The sequence below is a fragment of the Papaver somniferum genome, chromosome 1, assembly GCF_003573695.1.
Source record: "Papaver somniferum cultivar HN1 chromosome 1, ASM357369v1, whole genome shotgun sequence".
In the NCBI taxonomy this organism is placed as follows: Eukaryota; Viridiplantae; Streptophyta; class Magnoliopsida; order Ranunculales; family Papaveraceae; genus Papaver; species Papaver somniferum.
Window position 1 is genome coordinate 119,261,383 of NC_039358.1, and position 19,783 is coordinate 119,281,165.

The window sequence follows — 19,783 nt, forward strand, 5'->3', positions numbered from 1 at the left end:
ATTAGAACGAGATACTGGCTTACGGCGAACCATTATATAGATGAGTTTAATCGTCGACTAAATTTTCACGAATCGACGATTAAATTTCGGCGATGATACGATGAAAAAAAAAAAGGAGAAGGCGGGTTCGGCTGTGGAGGATGAGGAGGAAGAAGAAGGGGTTGAAACTGATTTTAGGTTTATGATTATAGATTTTTGTATTAAGGTTAGAGATAGATTAGTAATTTATAGGATTTAAGGGCATATTGATAATTAAACCACCCATAGGGTACCCCTTATAAGGTCACCCAAGTTAGGACTAGTCCTTTGTATGCCTTGAAAGTTTTTGGTATGCCCAATATCATGGTTCCTCAATATCTCATGAATTTCCAAATAAGAATTTCATTCAACTTTACAGATGGGCCTATCTCTGGACTGGCGCCCCAGTGCAGAAATTCAGAGCCGAACACCCTGTCCTTTCTTCTAAGGCAGGCTCTTATCGCCATCTCTCCAAGTCTAACAAACCACATGAGCACCTCCTACTAAAAAGCCGACCCCCTATCCAAGTAGGCTCTAGCCGCAGTTCCTAAGACCAAGGCAAGGACAATGGGAGCTAGTTCCCATCCTCCTGGACATACAAGGGAATTGCAAGTATTAGCTCGCGGAGAATACTTCTCTAGAGGATATTTAAGTACAGTCTCAAGTAAATTAGTAGGTTGCTGCCCGGATTTCCATAGCGTGGTACTGCAAATTTCCACAATACAGAACTGCCAAATACAAAGTTTGCGAAAAGTGGCAGTACTACGAAATTCTACATCAATGTCCTACAGAATACAGGCAAATTTGGTGGGCATGGAGATAGTAGCGGCAAAGTTGCAATCAAAGAGTGAATTCATATGACTGCATGGAAGACATAATAGGAAGACCATGTAAGGTTTACAAGAAGGATGTGCACTGGTTGAGCACTTCATCCAAACTGCAATAGAGACACATCACATGCCCCACTTTCCACTTTCAATACAACCTTACTAAATGCCATTGATTTCCATTAACAAATAAACAAACTAAATGGCATCATTACGGCCAATGCCTCTCCGTTTAGATAAGCAACAGCAGCATCCCTACAATAGAGAGTTGGTATGTCAAAATCACATGAACTAAGATTGACCTAGTTTGACTATTGTAGTGCACACTGCAAAGTGCAAAGAGAGTTGGCAAGGAAAGGGCCGGCTTATTTAAATTCCTTACCTAATCCAGGGCACTCATATATTTGTGTTTACACGTCTTTGTTGAACTTTTTATGTATGATATGATTGAAACCTAACTTTTTAATCTTAAGTCTGTCTTCCAGTGCATAATTAGCTAACAAAAATGAGCTTAATTTTCTTCATTATCACCGCTAATTAATGGAAACGAAAGTGCATGGTGGATAATATATACTACAAAACTAACCGACTATATACATTCTAAAAAAATTATTAATAATCTACGGAAAAAAAAATCTAAACCCTTGAACTGTTCTCAGATGGCAGTAGCATCCATACTAGAGAATCTCCGGCAAAAGATTTACAGTCACCTAAGCTTATTTAGTTACGGTTTCACCAAAGAAATAAAAAAAGGAGAAAATAGAAAGACTGAACACGTACCGGCATTCCTCAGGCCAAAACTTTCGAACATGTTCATCGTCAAAAATGTAGACCATGCTTAAATAATCTTTCCATTCCAAGGATTTTTCAGCTTGAGGAGAGAAGCTGGTACCGCAGAAAATATGGGTTGGGCATGGTGAGTTTTCTTTAGAGTAAGCCAGTTTTCTCTCTCGGGGTTGGTTGAAGAAAAAATGAGCAGCACGCTTAGCATTCTCCATAACTTCATGAGAAACACCATGATTCACTACCTGAAAAAACCCGAGTTTTTCAGCAGCTTCACATAACTTCTTACTGACTTCACTCCTCTTCTCACTATCAACATCACCTTCCTCCAGTAAAGCTGATATGTCGATAGGAGAACTTAAAAAAGGTGCAGAATCGATTGTATCTTTACGATCGATACGCTCTGACGGTGGATGAATATACCTTGGTGGTACAGTTGTTAAACCAGTATCAGCTAAACCTTTAACACCATGACCTTTTTTTACAACAAATTCGAATACGTCGGATTCTTTCTCAAAATCGAAAGCAATATCACCCATACTGATCAATAAACAGGTTTCGTTATCAAGTTTGATGATGAGAAAAAGAGAGAAATAACTGAGAGATTTATATTAGTACTATTGGTAGAAGTAATAACTGTGGCTTTTTTGATCGATTATGGTAGACACCGAAGGGCTTTTATAGATGCATGGATGGGGAGAGCGTAAGTACGATCTTTCTAGATTTTCATGTGTTTAGTCTAAACTGGATTATGTTAATATTAGATGTAACATTATTAGTCAAACATTTGAAAAAAATGAAAAAACTACATATGTACATTATCTTCTTAGTGATTTAATATTAATATTTCCCCCTTTGATTTATTGAGAAATATTTTAACCCGAGTCGTTTAATATGTTTGTCTTGGCTATTACCTGTAGCTGGATTAGTTGAAATCACAAATATATACATAACTCAATCAGATTATCCATACCTCCTGTTCTGCTCAGTGTGATATGCCTAGTGATTCTAAAATCTATTTTTCTACCAGGTCACAGTTACATTAGTTAATTTGTTATGCCACATATCTTCTTAAGGAGCTGCTGCTGGCTAACACTTTCACACTTCTCTTAATATAAAAAAATGTTGTGTGATGAACATGAACTATATGTGAGACAGTTTTAGGCTTTAGGAAATGATGAGTCTTGGCTCTTGAAAAGCAATACCAGCTGGAGTTAAAGCTTTACTGGGAATGCTAGCTGAAGTTGGAAGTAGGTGAACTAGCTGCGAAGTTGGAACTTTTCCTATGTAATCCCCACACGGGGACAACAAATTATTAATCATGATGAGAGTCGATCACAGAATGCATGATTACTTGCAAACTAGTCACCAAACCATTACATTTGGTTAGTGACTGACAATGAGGATCTAAAATCGTTTTTGACGCGGATACCACTAATTGAGATTGGTTTTCCATCACGCGTTTATATGTCGCACACATTATATTTTTATCTGATCGGCTTGTCGCACGCATTACATTATAATCGATCGGACTAATTGTGACCATTAATTTTATTTTATTTCGTAAGACAAGATGAGTGTATGCATAGTTGGGACCTTGCAAAACGGATGACAAACAATTTCAGTATATCAAACTTTTTTCTTTCATTAAACAATTGATTGATAAGATTAATCCAAATTACTTAATCAATACTTAATTTATACAACGATAATGATACATGCGTGGCATGCGCATGCATGATAATATCGTATTATTATACGATAATCAGGAATCTAGCAGTAGGACCCCGTGTGACGCACAGCGGGCGTAATAAATTAATTCCTTGCATTTGTTTTTCACAAATATACTTTCCAAATTGCATAATTAATACTATCCCCGTACCTAATTAGATGACTTAGTTAAAATTTACTAATAAATTTAGAAATGATTTATCTCTCAAACTATACAACGGATTTTCGTGAACTTTGTATCATAAGAAGCATTTTAAAACACATATTTAATGAATATAAATATGACTATCAAATTTTACATATTTTTTTATAATAATACTAATCTATCACTCCACTTATTTATGATATAGGTCATCTAATTAGGGACGGAGGGAGTATAAAAGAGGATGTTTGGTTTTGCAATAATGGATGTGCATGTACTCGTAAAAAAAGATGGTTTACTTTGGGAGTCCTGTTATTAGGAGGGAAAGAATGAATATGAGGAGAGATTTTTTTTTACCAAATTCTAATCAATGTGTGGTCAAAGTCAAAAACAAAGAAAATCACTAAATTTTTTCAACATACCCACTGTACCCTTCATGCTTGATGACCTAATTGTTCTCAATCCGTATTTACCAAGAATCCATCACCGTGTTCATCACTTCGTCTAAAAATGAAAAACCCTAACCTTTTAATAAACCTTAGTTAGGACAAGGAAAATAGAATCGCAGAGTATTCTTTTGGGAGATCATGATTACCTATGTCGAGTGATTTCAGCTTCACGTAGTCTACTGCCATTACGATTCATGAGATCAGTCATTGGTTCTCAATTTTCCAATCTCTAGATATGTTACTGCAGATATATTGTCATTTGTAGATATATTGTCTTCTTAACTGATTTCTTAATCTTCATCACGGTGCGCACTACAGTCTCATTATCAAGCCTGCCAAGAATATCACTTTCAATGTACGGGATAAAAGGGATCACTGATACATTCATGTTCTACCTTCACAAGATTGATGATAAAAAAAGAAAAAAAACTTTGATCCTTAGAGGGTGGTGTATTTACCACGTACTTAATCGTCTTATAACATTCTCAATTTTTACACTTTTGCAGGATTTTTTCGTTTATATCATTGGATTTTGTCGCAATATCTTTAAGCTTTTCGAGTCTTAGCTGGGAGTTTTTCTTTTTTGATCAATCAAAGAGAATAGATTAAAGATCACACAAGCCGTGTGCCGGCCGATACAACAAGAGAAGAGCAAAAAGCTCAAAGGAACAGAAAAAACAAAGTTGAAACTAAAGAGAACAGAATTCTAAACACAGAGACGAACATCTTGTTCTACCTTAAATCCAAAATGCAAATTGCAAACCAAAAAAAGAAACCAGCCTACTTCAAGTAGAGTGCGCTTCAACATCTTTTATGGTTAAATCTTCATGATTGTTCGCAAGACCATTGAACATGTCTTGACGATCAATTTTTCGAGGGGGAAAGTCTAATCCCCATAAAGAACCAAATTACAAAAGCTTAGAAGATGGTATCTTTTTAGGGACTCCAGAATTTTGGAGCTTTTCTTCTTTGTGTTTAAAGTACCATAAGGGAACATACCTGTTGTTTTAGCTTTTAACCTCAAATTCTTAGAAGATCCTAGAATTGGCTCGGACGATGATGGCTTCGAAGTACTTATCTCAGAGTCTTCTAAAGCTAATTGAGAAGTGCCAACCTCCTCCTCTTCTTCGAAAGCATGGAATCTATTATGGTTTTCAAAGAACTGACGGGTCCGTAGACGAGGTACATGCCCCTTCCATAACCGACGACAACTCCCCTTTCTTACCTGATTTCCTTGCTCTTCTTGTATACCATTTTTCAGTTGTATTAGGAGATTTGTGACACACCCGCATTACCCAAGCCATTCTCATTTGTCTGCAAAGGTATATCAAGCTGAAACACCTCCTTACTTGGATGTGTGTTATGGACTGAAATTTCAGCTCCACTAACTCCAGTACTTTCTTGATTGCCAATCTCCTTTTGGTTATTTGCAGAGACCAAACTATTTCCTTGAATTTGGTTTTTCTCGGGATTCCAGTGAACTTTCTTCTTCGCCCCTGATAATGAGCAGGAGCTAGCAGTGTGTCCAAAAGATAAACAATTAGAGCACTTAGGAGGTTTCCATTGATATTCCACCGGTAAATCCATGACATGTCTACCATCAATCCAAAGAGGAATCAGGCTAGGGTATGGACAATCATAGCTAATCTCAGCACATACTCTAGCATAAGAGAGTCTTGTTTTTTTCTTGGTACATTCATCCATCAATAACGTGATTCCAATGAAAGAAGCAATGGATCTTAAACCTAATTTATTCCACAGATGTAAAGGAACATTGTAGATCAATACCCAGACTAGAATTTTCTTCATTTCCGCAATGGATTGCTCAATCAGTAGTGTCCATGGCCTAACTATGAACAATTTTCCAGCTAAGTGGGATGATCCATGTTCATGATCAGACTTTCTATCTTCCTCTAATGAGAAATTGAAAACAAAAGCTTTTGTACCATGGATAGAGATTGCTACCTATGATTTGGGTTTCCAAACTTTTTTGATTTCTTCTTCAAACACATGAAAAGAAGATCTACGCCCTGCAAAAAACCCAATCACAAGCTTTTCGCATTCTTTAGTTTGTTCTTGAAAATTCTTGGAGGATAATCCAACACCTTTGTTCTATGCCATCAGCATAGTGTATTGATGCTCTAAAGATCCATCTTCAGAATGGAGATTTGAAATTTGATACAGAAGACCAGTTCAATCCACCACCAATTTTCTGAGAAATGTTACTAGAGATAGGAAGCAAAAGAGGGAAATCAAAGCTAGATAGATTCAAAACATACCCATCTGTAGATTTGCCACCTTCAATTGAAGCTTGGGCCCCCGAATTAGAGTAGAGAGGGAGAGATTCCTCCCCAGCCATGGCCGTAAAGGAAGAGAAGCTCGAGAATTCGAAACCCTAGAAAAATCGTATAGTCAATAAAACAAACTATGATTAACATCAAGGATATTGTAGAAATTTCATTAATATTGTAAAAAGTCAATACCTCCTCAAAATTCTTGATTCCCTACTCGTAATCCTTCCCTCCTCGTAATCCTTCCCATCTCAAATTCATTTCTTCACTCCTAATAACATGACTCTACTTTGGTTGAGCATAAATTTTGATATTTTGATCGTCCTAGGTTGAGGTTAACCCAGATGTATTAAATTCCAATTTGAGTGTTTGGCATTTTGGCTAAATAATCAATAGATTTCGTAGAATAAGTCTGTAATATGTGCCCAAAAATTGCAGGAGCATTTCGTGTGTTATATTGTAAAAATGATGAAATAACAAAAACATCAGGAACTTAGCAAACTTTTTATTTACGGCCTATTTTAAGACAATCCTTATTTGATTATATCGGGGATGATGAGATTAAACATAGGTATTAGCGACTAACATATACTTCTACTTTTAATTATTATGGTGTTAACAATAATATATTGGCAGAACAAAAGTAAATACATAATACATGGATATTGTTAATAATCCTGGCCAAATTGGGGCCTATCCCATTTAATTTGCCTAGCATTTTTAGGACGATCCCAAAAGAATTAGGGGCGACACATAAGACAAAAAAGGTCACCCAAACGTAAAATGTAGCCTCCCTTATCTTGTATTTTTTTAATGGCCAAACTACCCTTCACAATCGGTAGATAACCTTACAATCGGGAAGTTAATCCACAATCGGGAGTCAATTTAGTTTATATAACTTCCGAATATAAAGTATTTCCATAATAAAATCCTCTATCTTTTGAATTTTGATTATCATATAACCGGTAGTAAATAAAGTTATCTTGATCCCCGATTAAAGTAGACCTTTGGCAAAAATGCTACCATAATCGGTAGTGAATTTAGGTTATTTAACTCCCGAATATAGAGTAGCCCCAAAATCAGATTTTGCAAAAATCCTCTATTTTTTGAATTTTGGTTGGGCCTATAATCGGTAGTAAATGAAGTTATCCTGACTTTCGATTATACAGTAGACCTCTTTGCCGAAATCCTACCATAGTCGGTAGTCAAGATAGTTCATATAACTACCGAATGTAGAGTTGCCCCAAAATGAGATTTTGTCAAAATCCTCTATTTTTTGAATTTCGGTTGAGCCTATAATCGGTAGTAAATGAAGTTATCCTGACTTCTGGTTATATTTGCAACTATCCAACCATATTCGATAGTCAAAATAGTTCATATAAATACCGAATATAGAGTTGCCCCAAAATGAGATTTTGCCAAAATCCTCTATTTTTTGAATTTTGGCTGAGCTTATAATAGGTAGCAAATGAAGTTATCCTGACTTCCAATTATACTTGCAAATATCCAACCATATTCAGTAGTCAAAATAGTTCATATAAATACCGGATATAGAGTTGCCCCAAAATGAGATTTTGCCAAAATCCTATATTTTTTGAATTTTGGTTGAGCCTATAATCGGTAGTAAATGAAGTTATTCCAATCATAATTGCAAATATCCAACCATATTCGGTAGTCAAAATAGTTCATATAACTACCGAATATAGAGTTGCCCCAAAATGAGATTTTACAAAAATCCTTTATTTTTTTATTATTGGTTGAGCCTATAATCAATAGTAAATGAAGTTATCCTGAATCTCGATTATACAATGGCTCTCTTTGCCAATATCCTACCATATTCGATAGTCAAAATAGTTCATATAACTACCGAATATAGAGTTGCCCCAAAATGAGATTTTGCAAAAATCTTTTTTTTTTTTTGAATTTTGGAGTATCCTATAATCGATAGTAAATGAATTTATCATTAACTTCAGACTAATAGTAGCCCCAAATACGTATTTAGCACAAATTCATATCAACTGGTAGTGTCTGTGTGTTTTTTAACTACCGATTATATTACCAATAATCGGATTCTAAAAACAATTATTTTACTTCCGATTATTAAAGGGTATTAAGGTATTCTACTAACATTTAGGACATCCCATAACCTTGTCTATGGGTTGGGAATAAAAAAGTCTCCCCTAATTCTTTCGGGGATGCCCCTAAAAATGCCAGGTTAATTTGGGCCTATGACTACCGGACAAAAAATGTTATTAAGAGATGAAACTACCAATTTACCGTCTATCAAATACTAATACTACCAGTTTATCCTAATTAAATCCTAATAACAAAAGTAAAAACTAAAATCAAAATCATATAACTAAAAACTAAAATCAAAATCATATAACTAAAAACTAAAAACTTAAATCAAAATCAAATTCAAATTCAAATTCAAATTAATTTCCATCTCCATCTCCACTTCTAACCGATTCTTCTTCTCTTTTTCTACCCTAAAATGGCACGAATCAAGTACTTTTCTAGCAAACCCGATCCCCTAAATTAGGTTATATCAACATGCAATCACTCAAAATTCGATTTTTTTGAAATCAAAGTTTTCTGGATTTACCAGAATCAGTTTACGTTAATGTACTTGTGAACCGATTACATATAGAAACGGTTTATGTTCATGCCCAAAAAGACCGATTATCTTGGATGTGTTTTCTGTTTCGAGAAAATTGAACCAGAATCGGCCTACGTTAGTGCCCACATAGCCCGATTCTGGTTTGGAAGAGAACTGTTTTTTCTGTATGTTTTTTTGTTAGAATCAGATTATATGTATGTCCATATAACCTGATTGTACAACCTTTGAATCCTTAACCGCTATGCCCATAATCGGATTATTTAAGAGTCCACATAAACCGATTGTTATTGATGTTCTGCAAAATAGGTAGATATGATACACCTACATAAACCGATTCTGGGTTGGTGTGATGAACGTCAAGCACAATCGCTTTATGCTAGTGCACACATCAACCGATTCATTAACCATGTTTGAATTTTTGAACAAGTCTTGAAATTTTTATCTTTATATTATAGAGCATGAAAATATGAATTGAACGCAAAAAGAATGAGATCATTCCGACATCGGACGAAGAAGTTATGAGCGAAACAGTTTCACGAAATGCCCAGATTTACAATCGTTTATGTGGGCATTCAAATAAACCGATTATGGCGGAAAAAAATCACAGAAATACTTTTAAATTTTAAATTTGGTTTATGTTCTAAGCCTTATAAACCGATTCTTAGAATCGGTCTAAGAGGTCATGAACATAAACCGATTCTGGTTTTATTTTTTTCATGGCTCCGGTTTCTCCCTCCGACGATTTTTCTGGTGATTGAAAAACCAGAAAAATTCTCCAGTAGCTACCGGGTTTGACTTTGCTTTGATTTCCTTCGTCTTTCCTTTTCACCTTAGATTTTTTTTTGTCCCGACACCCATTTGTTGCTTCCCTGTTTTGGTTTCTTTTTAGGGTTCCTATTTTCGTCGTTTTTTTTAGGGTTTTTCTTCATTACTATGTCGAGAAGCACCGGGTCTTCCTTGGCTCGGTCTCAGCCTTCTTCTGTTATCACGCCCCTAGAATCTGACGTCCCATTATATTCTTCCTTTGGAGCTGGTTATGATGGTTTCTACCGTTGTCCCTTGAAGGGTTTTCATGGCTGTGGTGATGGCGTTAATGAGAGGGGATACGTTAAGGGATCTTTTATCCAACATGTGTAGAACAAACGCTTCTCTAATGACGATAACAAGGCGTTTTGTAGAGACCTCATTGCTTCGAATTCCAGTGTTTACCAAGCTTGGGATATTGTTCTTCGCCAGATGCGTATGTGGCTTTGCTGCAAATGTTTGCACCTTTGAGGTCGTCCTGCAAAGGTAAAGGCGGGTTATTGCATGGGGACATTATTTCTGGACCTGCAGATGATACTGCATCTTTTATACACGGCTTTCCTTCTCTGTTAGACATGCCTGCCACGACGGCTGCTGATTCATCTTTGCTTGTTATCCCTGCAGCTCATGAGACCATTGTAGGTGAGTCTGATTTTTCCCTTGAGCTGTTGTACTTGGTTTTTCAGAAACAGGTTACTACCGTCTCCTGCATCCCTCACCAATGAAAGCTTGCTTTCTCTAGAACACTCAAGATTTGTCTTGATAGAGTTCTGTCCAGCCCAGATAATCTTTCGGCATGGGTTAGACTTCGCTTGCTCCCATCTATCACACTGCAGGTTTATAGACCAAAGTGTTCAGCAGAAGAGAAGTCTGGCACGAGAAGGAGATTGCAAGTCAGGGCCATTAACCAAGCCCTTTCAGATTAGAAAGACGCCATCATCGGTTTAACGATAGTCCAGAAAACGATCCAGCAACCTGTACCTTTGCCACGACGACCTAAGAATAAACAAGATGGTACCAACTTGAATGCTTGTAAGAAGAAGATCAGTTGCGGGCATTTTCAGCGGCAATTCATGCTTTATCTTCTAGTGGTGTTGCTCCTCGCAATGAGTCCACCTTGGCGGAATTACAATCGAAACATCCAAAAGCACCGCCCCTTTTATTCCATCGGAACCGGTTAGTTTTGACTCAATTGTTGTTGATTCTAAGGAAGTTCTCGGTGCCATTAAGAGTTTCCCAGAGGAACCTACTGTGTCCGTGACGGTTTGCGTGCACAACATTTATTGGATGTATTGAGTGGTGCGGCATCGGCAGTGGCGGACGATTTGGTTGTTTCAATTACGGGGGTTGTCAATTTATGGCTGGCAGGTAAATGCCCCAGTGTTTTGGGTGAGTTCATTGCTAGTGCAACTCTTACACTATTGTTGAAGCTGGGTGGTGGTTTAAGGCCCATAGCCGTTGGTACTATCTGACGCAGACTTGTCTCAAAGGTAGCTGCCTTCTCCGCTGGTAAAGCCATGACTTCTTACTTAGGAGATCATCAATTCGGAGTTGGTGTGTCTGTTGGTGGTGAGAATATTTTACATGCTGTAAATAGCTTGCTGGAGTTGAAAGGTCAGTCTGTTGGTTTGTTAATGTTGCTTGTTGACTTCTCCAACGCTTTCAATATGGTAAGCAGGACTCATCTCATAGAGGAAGTTCGACTCCACTGTCCAGGTATTTCACGTTGGGTTGAGTTTTGTTATAGTAGGCCTGCTAGACTTCATTATGACCAATACAATTTGTCCTCGGACCTTGGTGTTCAACAAGGGGATCCTCTCGGTCCGTTGTTGTTTGCCTTGTCCCTCCATCCGCTTGTGACATCCATTGCTTCTCAGTGCAAACTTGATTTGCATGCTTAGTACCTTGACGACGGAACTATTATCGGGGATACTCTCGAATATATAATGCTTTGAAAATCATTGAGTCTGAGGGGCCGTCTAGAGGTTTACATCTCAATATAAAGAAAACAGAGATCTTTTGGCCTACCGCTGATCCTAGAAGCTTTGATGTGGACGTTTTTCCTCAGGATATTAGTAGGCCTTCTAACGGGGTTAAACTCTTGGGGGGACCAGTGAGCCTGGATATGGACTTTATCAGCAATATGGCTGTTGCTAGGGTTCATAAAACTATCCAACTAATGTCGTTCATCAAAAAACTCAAGGATCCTCAGAATGAGATGTTATTACTTCGCAATTGTACCGGAGTGTCTAGATTGTACTTTGCTTTGCACACTACCAATCCTGCAGCTTTACAACATGCCACAGAATTATTTGATGATCAGTTATTTCAGTTTTTGAGACTATTGATCATGGGAGATGGGGTAGGTTTTGGGCCGTTGCAAAAGCGTATTGCCACGCTCCTTATTAAGGATGGTGGCTTTGGTATTTATACTATGGAAGACACCCAGAACTATTGTTACTTGGCTTCTCAGAGTCAAACGGTTTCAGTTCAGGAGGTGATTCTTGGTAATCTATTTTCTTCAGACAAAGGTTCTGCTTATCAGACGACTCTTCAGAACTTCATCCAGGTATGTGGTTTACCTTCTAATTATCGTGTTGATGATACTGCCCCCCTTCTATGCACTCCCTGGAAGTGACCTATTTCGACGCAATTAAGAAGGAAATCCCAAACCAATTTTCAATGTCTGTAAGAGATTCCGTTCTTTGGCAATGTAACCGTGTTAAGCATGCTCAAGATTACCTGTTGGCCATTCCTATCCCCAAGCAAACTTGTTACAAGTTTCAAGATTCTTTACCAATTGGAGATAATTATCATTTACCTTGTTTCCGGTAGTGTCGGGAAAGATGTCTCTACCAAGAGTATAAAACAAGTATGCAGTTCCGGTTTGCTTCACTTTGGCGGGATACATTATCAACAAACCTTGTGTGACTCTTTCCTTTGTGTTCTCAAACTCCCTTTTCAAGTTAGTCAACTTGATCTTCTTATTCTTCTTATTTCTGCCACCTGGTATGCAAACGGTATCGACATCTTTAACTGATCGACAAAACTCCAACTCAGTTTTCTGTGAACCCCAACCAAGGCATTCCAGGTACAAATTGTATAGCTCATCCCAACTCATGTCATAAAAACCAGCATCCACACTTACACCCCTTTCTTTAAGGCCTGTAATCTTACTAGCCTCATCAGGAGTGATTGCCATCTCTCCAAAAGGTAATTGAAATGTGTAACTTTCTGGAAAAAAGCGCTCGGTAAATGCAGAGGCCGATACACTATCATATTCCTTATGTCCATGATTGATGATAGGCCATAAAGCACTGCGTTGTACGTAAGCAATCACCTCAGGAACCTCTTCATCAAGACTCCATTCCGCTGCCCTCTGGTGTCTCAATACTCGGACTGCACGGTTGTGATCAGGAGTCTCATAAATTTTCTTCGCCCAAGAATCGGCATAACCAATCAACACATTTCCTCCATCTTCCGGAAGACCATGAGGAAAACCATCTGATCGAGGTGTAATTACGTCATCTTCATCAGGAATGTGTAAACCAGTGATCCGTCGATCATTATCGTTCTTCTCTTTCTCGGGTTCTGCCACCTTCTTACCTTTCTTGTCTTTCTTGGGTTTTCCTTGGGGTTGTGTTTCTTGATGAACTTCTTGATTATCATCAACTTCTTCATCTTCAGATATTCCTTCTTCTTGTCTTTCAATTCTTACTTGTTCAGCTTCTTCTTCTAAAATTCCTCCTCTAGCTCCCGCTCCCAATTTTTTCTTACCTCCTCCTCTAGGATCGGGAGTTTTAGAAGTAGAAGGTGTTACCTCCATCTTCTTCCTCTTTGTAGATGCATTGGTCCTGATACAAGTATGAAAGTTATAAGACTAGTTCGAACAACAAAGAGATTTGGAAAGCCAAAAACTTGTAAGAAAACAAGAAGGCTCGGCTTACCCGAAATAACACATATGAGCCGAATCATGTCTTGAAATTTTTATTAGCTTACACAGAGAGTGGATCGGCTCATACCACAAAACAATTATAAGTCGATCCTATATATTCGGCTCACAACCGATACCTTCGAATAAGCCAAGTCTATGGTTATGAACTCAAACATGTATTCGGCGCAACATGATATCATATAAATAAGCCGATCCTATACACTTGTAAAATTTATGAAATTTTAACAATGATATTCGGCGCAACCCTAATACTACCGAATAACCCGAATCTAGACTTATGAATTGAAACCTTTATTCGGCGCAAAACTAATACAACCATACAAGCCGATCCTAAGCACATGCAAAAATTCTGAAATTCAAACAACAATTATTCGGCACAAAACTAATACTACCATACAAGCCGATCCTACGCACATGCAAAATTTCTGAAATTCACAAAACATATTCGGCACAAAACTAACACCATCGAATAAGCCGATCCTAAATATAAGTCTCTTTGTCACTAAGTTCGCCTCAAAACGGATTTCAGATATACGCCGAGCCGTTCATATGCACTTTCAGGGTTCAGTTTCAAGAACAGCTCGACGCACATCTAAGATTTGTTTTGCGCCAAACCATACCCTGTAACCGCCGCAGAAACATGATTTTGACGAATTAAATCAATCAAACCAATCAAAAACATCAAATACGAGATGGGTTTGTAAAACAAACCTTCTTATTCTCATTTCTGGAGTTGGTTCTTCTTCAATCTCTTCTTCCGGTTGATTTTGAGTTTCTTCTTCACTCTCTAAATCTTCTTCTTCTTCAATGGGTTGTTCAATCGCTCGATTAGAACGAGATACTGGCTTACGGCGAACCATTATATAGATGAGTTTAATCGTCGACTAAATTTTCACGAATCGACGATTAAATTTCGGCGATGATACGATGAAAAAAAAAAGGAGAAGGTGGGTTCGGCTGTGGAGGATGAGGAGGAAGAAGAAGGGGTTGAAACTGATTTTAGGTTTATGATTATAGATTTTTGTATTAAGGTTAGAAATAGATTAGTAATTTATAGGATTTAAGGGCATATTGGTAATTAAACCACCCATAGGATACCCCTTATAAGGTCACCCAAGTTAGGACTAGTCCTTTGTATGCCTTGAAAGTTTTTGGTATGCCCAATATCATGGTTCCTCAATATCTCATGAATTTCCAAATAAGAATTTCATTCAACTTTACAGATGGGCCTATCTCTGGACTGGCGCCCCAGTGCAGAAATTCAGAGCCGAACACCCTGTCCTTTCTTCTAAGGCAGGCTCTTATCGCCATCTCTCCAAGTCTAACAAACCACATGAGCACCTCCTACTAAAAAGCCGACCCCCTATCCAAGTAGGCTCTAGCCGCAGTTCCTAAGACCAAGGCAAGGACAATGGGAGCTAGTTCCCATCCTCCTGGACATACAAGGGAATTGCAAGTATTAGCTCGCGGAGAATACTTCTCTAGAGGATATTTAAGTACAGTCTTAAGTAAATTAGTAGGTTGCTGCCCGGATTTCCATAGCGTGGTACTGCAAATTTCCACAATACAGAACTGCCAAATACAAAGTTTGCGAAAAGTGGCAGTACTACGAAATTCTACATCAATGTCCTACAGAATACAGGCAAATTTGGTGGGCATGGAGATAGTAGCGGCAAAGTTGCAATCAAAGAGTGAATTCATATGACTGCATGGAAGACATAATAGGAAGACCATGTAAGGTTTACAAGAAGGATGTGCACTGGTTGAGCACTTCATCCAAACTGCAATAGAGACACATCACATGCCCCACTTTCCACTTTCAATACAACCTTACTAAATGCCATTGATTTCCATTAACAAATAAACAAACTAAATGGCATCATTACGGCCAATGCCTCTCCGTTTGGGCCCTTTTATGCCCCCGCCTTTAGTAGATTGCAGTCCTTGCGGACACCTCGCCATATAAATGCGCGTTACAAAGCTAAATGCCTATACGGTCCCAGTTTATGGATAAGCTGAACTATTGAATCACTGTGTGTGGGTCGTTTGTACGTCTGATTGAGGCCTGGAAGTAGGTACAGCTATCGTGCGCTAGAAAATCTAGTCAATTGCTAGCGTCGTCAGAATTTGCGTCTTTCTCTGGCATAAAAAGTCATGGTAACGGTAATCTATCCAGAGTAGATGCTATCCCATACGATTTTGCGGGATGATTTTCCGAAAAAGCGGTTTCTTTACCGTTAGATCATGCTAAAACTCAGATATAACAGCCTTGAACCCTTAAGGGGAAGTGGTGGGTCCTTTCCTGAAAATGGTGGGTCCTTTTCTGAAAGTGATGTATTTTTCTGAATGTGAATCTAACCGTTGATTTGATCATCCAACGATAAAGAAACCGCTTTTGCGATATCTTTTTGAAAGTATAAGTACAATCACTTATACTTGTATTAATATAATATTAATAAATAATTCAAGTTATCTATATCTTTTTATGATATTGGCCGTTCGTGTGGGATAGCATTTGTCTAAGTGATTAAAACCCACAAATTTCAGTTTATTTTGTTCATTGGTAACTAATTATGGTTTAACATTCTTCCCAATTTACTGCTTTACTATCTCAAAATCTAGTTCCACGAACTCAAAAACACAAACGTCACACAACAAGAAACTTGATTTTACTAGATAATCACTGATTTATTCGGTAAGAAATAATAACTTAATTTACGAAGTATTCTTTTTAATCCAACTGCCACACTAAATTTTTTATTTTATGTTTATTAAAATACTGTAGTGTAATTTGTAACTCATCTGTCATCAATTCATCATAAATTAAGTTTTGGTTGATGCAACTAGACTTTAGCAAAATCTAGTGTAGCTTTGCCTTGGTGACCATTTCCGAAATAGTTCTCCATGTATTCCCCAAACAACATCTGTCTGTACACCGTCTTTCCGTCTTTCTCAGCCAGCCCTGGAAGTGGTCCTACAGGGGTTGGAGGAATTGGGCTCACGAAAATCGGCACCGAAACCCTGGCTCTTGTGTTACTGGCCAATGCCCTGTGTTCAGCACTCTTGTACCTACCATTGCTCAGTATCTGCATCCACAAACACAAATTGATTCATTTCTCAATCAAACTTGTGAACATCAAAATATATAAAGTATGATTATAACAAGATAAATCTTGCAAGAAATCTCACATGACATCATTTTAGCAGCTATTTGGACTGAAATTTAAATTTAAAACCTTGTCGTTGTTGTTATGAATGGTTCAAGCATATGTGGACAAGATTTAGTAGGATGTAAACCAATTGCTTAAATTAGTGAGAGATTTCAAGATATTGTTGTTAATGCATAATCGATGCTTGTAGGGTCAATTTGAAAAAGAATTTTAACGAATCGGTTCGGTCATTAAGTCTGAGTTATGACCGAATCGAGTCACTAATTTTGAAGTCATGCAGATATTTATACCTCTAGGGTGTCACCAACGTTGATGACAAGTGCATCTTCGACCGGTGGGATCTCAATCCACCCTTTGTCTTGAGCCCTAACGAAGAGACCACCAATATCATCTTGCAAGAGAATCGTGAGGGCAGCAAGATCAGAGTGTCGTCCGACACCAACTGTCAGATCAGGATTTGGACAAGGTGGGTAGAAATTCATGTTTACAGCTCTAGCACCAGTGTAGGATCGGATCGTGGAGTCATCAATTTCTACACCCAATCCTTTTAGAAGGGCACTCAACATGGCAAGTATCATTTTGTCGGCTGATTTTAGATAAGCAACAGCAGCATCCCTACAATAGAGAGTTGGTATGTCAAAATCACATGAACTAAGATTGACCTAGTTTGACTATTGTAGTGCACACTGCAAAGTGCGAAGAGAGTTGGCAAGGAAAGGGACGGCTTATTTAAATTCCTTACCTAATCCAGGGCACTCATATATTTGTGTTTACACGTCTTTGTTGAACTTTTTATGTATGATATGATTGAAACCTAACTTTTTAATCTTAAGTCTGTCTTCTAGTGCATAATTAGCTAACAAAAATGAGCTTAATTTTCTTCATTATCACCGCTAATTAATGGAAACGAAAGTGCATGGTGGATAATATATACTACAAAACTAACCGACTATATACATTCTAAAAAAATTATTAATAATCTACGGAAAAAAAAAATCTAAACCCTTGAACTGTTCTCAGATGGCAGTAGCATCCATACTAGAGAATCTCCGGCAAAAGATTTACAGTCACCTAAGCTTATTTAGTTACGGTTTCACAAAAGAAATAAAAAAAGGAGAAAATAGAAAGACTGAACACGTACCGGCATTCCTCAGGCCAAAACTTTCGAACATGTTCATCGTCAAAAATGTAGACCATGCTTAAATAATCTTTCCATTCCAAGGATTTTTCAGCTTGAGGAGAGAAGCTGGTACCGCAGAAAACATGGGTTGGGCATGGTGAGTTTTCTTTAGAGTAAGCCAGTTTTCTCTCCCGGGGTTGGTTGAAGAAAAAATGAGCAGCACGCTTAGCATTCTCCATAACTTCATGAGAAACACCATGATTCACTACCTGAAAAAACCCGAGTTTTTCAGCAGCTTCACATAACTTCTTACTGACTTCACTCCTCTTCTCACTATCAACATCACCTTCCTCCAGTAAAGCTGATATGTCGATAGGAGAACTTAAAAAAGGTGCAGAATCGATTGTATCTTTACGATCGATACGCTCTGACGGTGGATGAATATACCTTGGTGGTACAGTTGTTAAACCAGTATCAGCTAAACCTTTAACACCATGACCTTTTTTTACAACAAATTCGAATACGTCGGATTCTTTCTCAAAATCGAAAGCAATATCACCCATACTGATCAATAAACAGGTTTCGTTATCAAGTTTGATGATGAGAAAAAGAGAGAAATAACTGAGAGATTTATATTAGTACTATTGGTAGAAGTAATAACTGTGGCTTTTTTGATCGATTATGGTAGACACCGAAGGGCTTTTATAGATGCATGGATGGGGAGAGCGTAAGTACGATCTTTCTAGATTTTCATGTGTTTAGTCTAAACTGGATTATGTTAATATTAGATGTAACATTATTAGTCAAACATTTGAAAAAAATGAAAAAACTACATATGTACATTATCTTCTTAGTGATTTAATATTAATATTTCCCCCTTTGATTTATTGAGAAATTTTTTAACCCGAGTCATTTAATATGTTTGTCTTGGCTATTACCTGTAGCTGGATTAGTTGAAATCACAAATATATACATAACTCAATCAGATTATCCATACCTCCTGTTCTGCTCAGTGTGATATGCCTAGTGATTCTAAAATCTATTTTTCTACCAGGTCACAGTTACATTAGTTAATTTGTTATGCCACATATCTTCTTAAGGAGCTGCTGCTGGCTAACACTTTCACACTTCTCTTAATATAAAAAAATGTTGTGTGATGAACATGAACTATATGTGAGACAGTTTTAGGCTTTAGGAAATGATGAGTCTTGGCTCTTGAAAAGCAATACCAGCTGGAGTTAAAGCTTTACTGGGAATGCTAGCTGAAGTTGGAAGTAGGTGAACTAGCTGCGAAGTTGGAACTTTTCCTATGTAATCCCCACACGGGGACAACAAATTATTAATCATGATGAGAGTCGATCACAGAATGCATGATTACTTGCAAACTAGTCACCAAACCATTACATTTGGTTAGTGACTGACAATGAGGATCTAAAATCGTTTTTGACGCGGATACCACTAATTGAGATTGGTTTTCCATCACGCGTTTATATGTCGCACACATTATATTTTTATCTGATCGGCTTGTCGCACGCATTACATTATAATCGATCGGACTAATTGTGACCATTAATTTTATTTTATTTCGTAAGACAAGATGAGTGTATGCATAGTTGGGACCTTGCAAAACGGATGACAAACAATTTCAGTATATCAAACTTTTTTCTTTCATTAAACAATTGATTGATAAGATTAATCCAAATTACTTAATCAATATTTAATTTATACAACGATAATGATACATGCGTGGCATGCGCATGCATGATAATATCGTATTATTATACGATAATCAGGAATCTAGCAGTAGGACCCCGTGTGACGCACAGCGGGCGTAATAAATTAATTCCTTGCATTTGTTTTTCACACATATACT

The 19,783-nt window shown here is 37.5% G+C and overlaps 3 protein-coding genes across 3 annotated transcripts; all 3 read right to left on the reverse strand.

The window, feature by feature from the left end:
* Positions 1 to 356: 356 nt before the first annotated feature.
* On the reverse strand, positions 357 to 2,470 carry LOC113298261 (feruloyl CoA ortho-hydroxylase 2-like). The gene is made up of 2 exons (XM_026546960.1): positions 1,626 to 2,470; positions 357 to 1,100 (listed from the first exon to the last, which is right to left on the reverse strand). Exons 1-2 carry the CDS (start codon positions 2,165 to 2,167, stop codon positions 1,028 to 1,030), a joined length of 615 nt encoding a protein of 204 aa, XP_026402745.1. The 5' UTR covers positions 2,168 to 2,470; the 3' UTR covers positions 357 to 1,027.
* Positions 2,471 to 5,216: 2,746 nt separating this feature from the next.
* Positions 5,217 to 6,309, reverse strand: LOC113349860. Its single transcript, XM_026593903.1, has 2 exons — positions 6,133 to 6,309; positions 5,217 to 5,915 (listed from the first exon to the last, which is right to left on the reverse strand). The coding sequence occupies exons 1-2, from the start codon at positions 6,307 to 6,309 to the stop codon at positions 5,217 to 5,219; spliced, it is 876 nt and encodes a 291-aa protein (XP_026449688.1).
* A 9,958-nt stretch (positions 6,310 to 16,267) lies between these two features.
* On the reverse strand, positions 16,268 to 18,703 carry LOC113298269 (feruloyl CoA ortho-hydroxylase 1-like). Its single transcript, XM_026546972.1, has 3 exons — positions 17,932 to 18,703; positions 17,081 to 17,405; positions 16,268 to 16,706 (listed from the first exon to the last, which is right to left on the reverse strand). The coding sequence occupies exons 1-3, from the start codon at positions 18,471 to 18,473 to the stop codon at positions 16,464 to 16,466; spliced, it is 1,110 nt and encodes a 369-aa protein (XP_026402757.1). The 5' UTR covers positions 18,474 to 18,703; the 3' UTR covers positions 16,268 to 16,463.
* Positions 18,704 to 19,783: the final 1,080 nt, after the last annotated feature.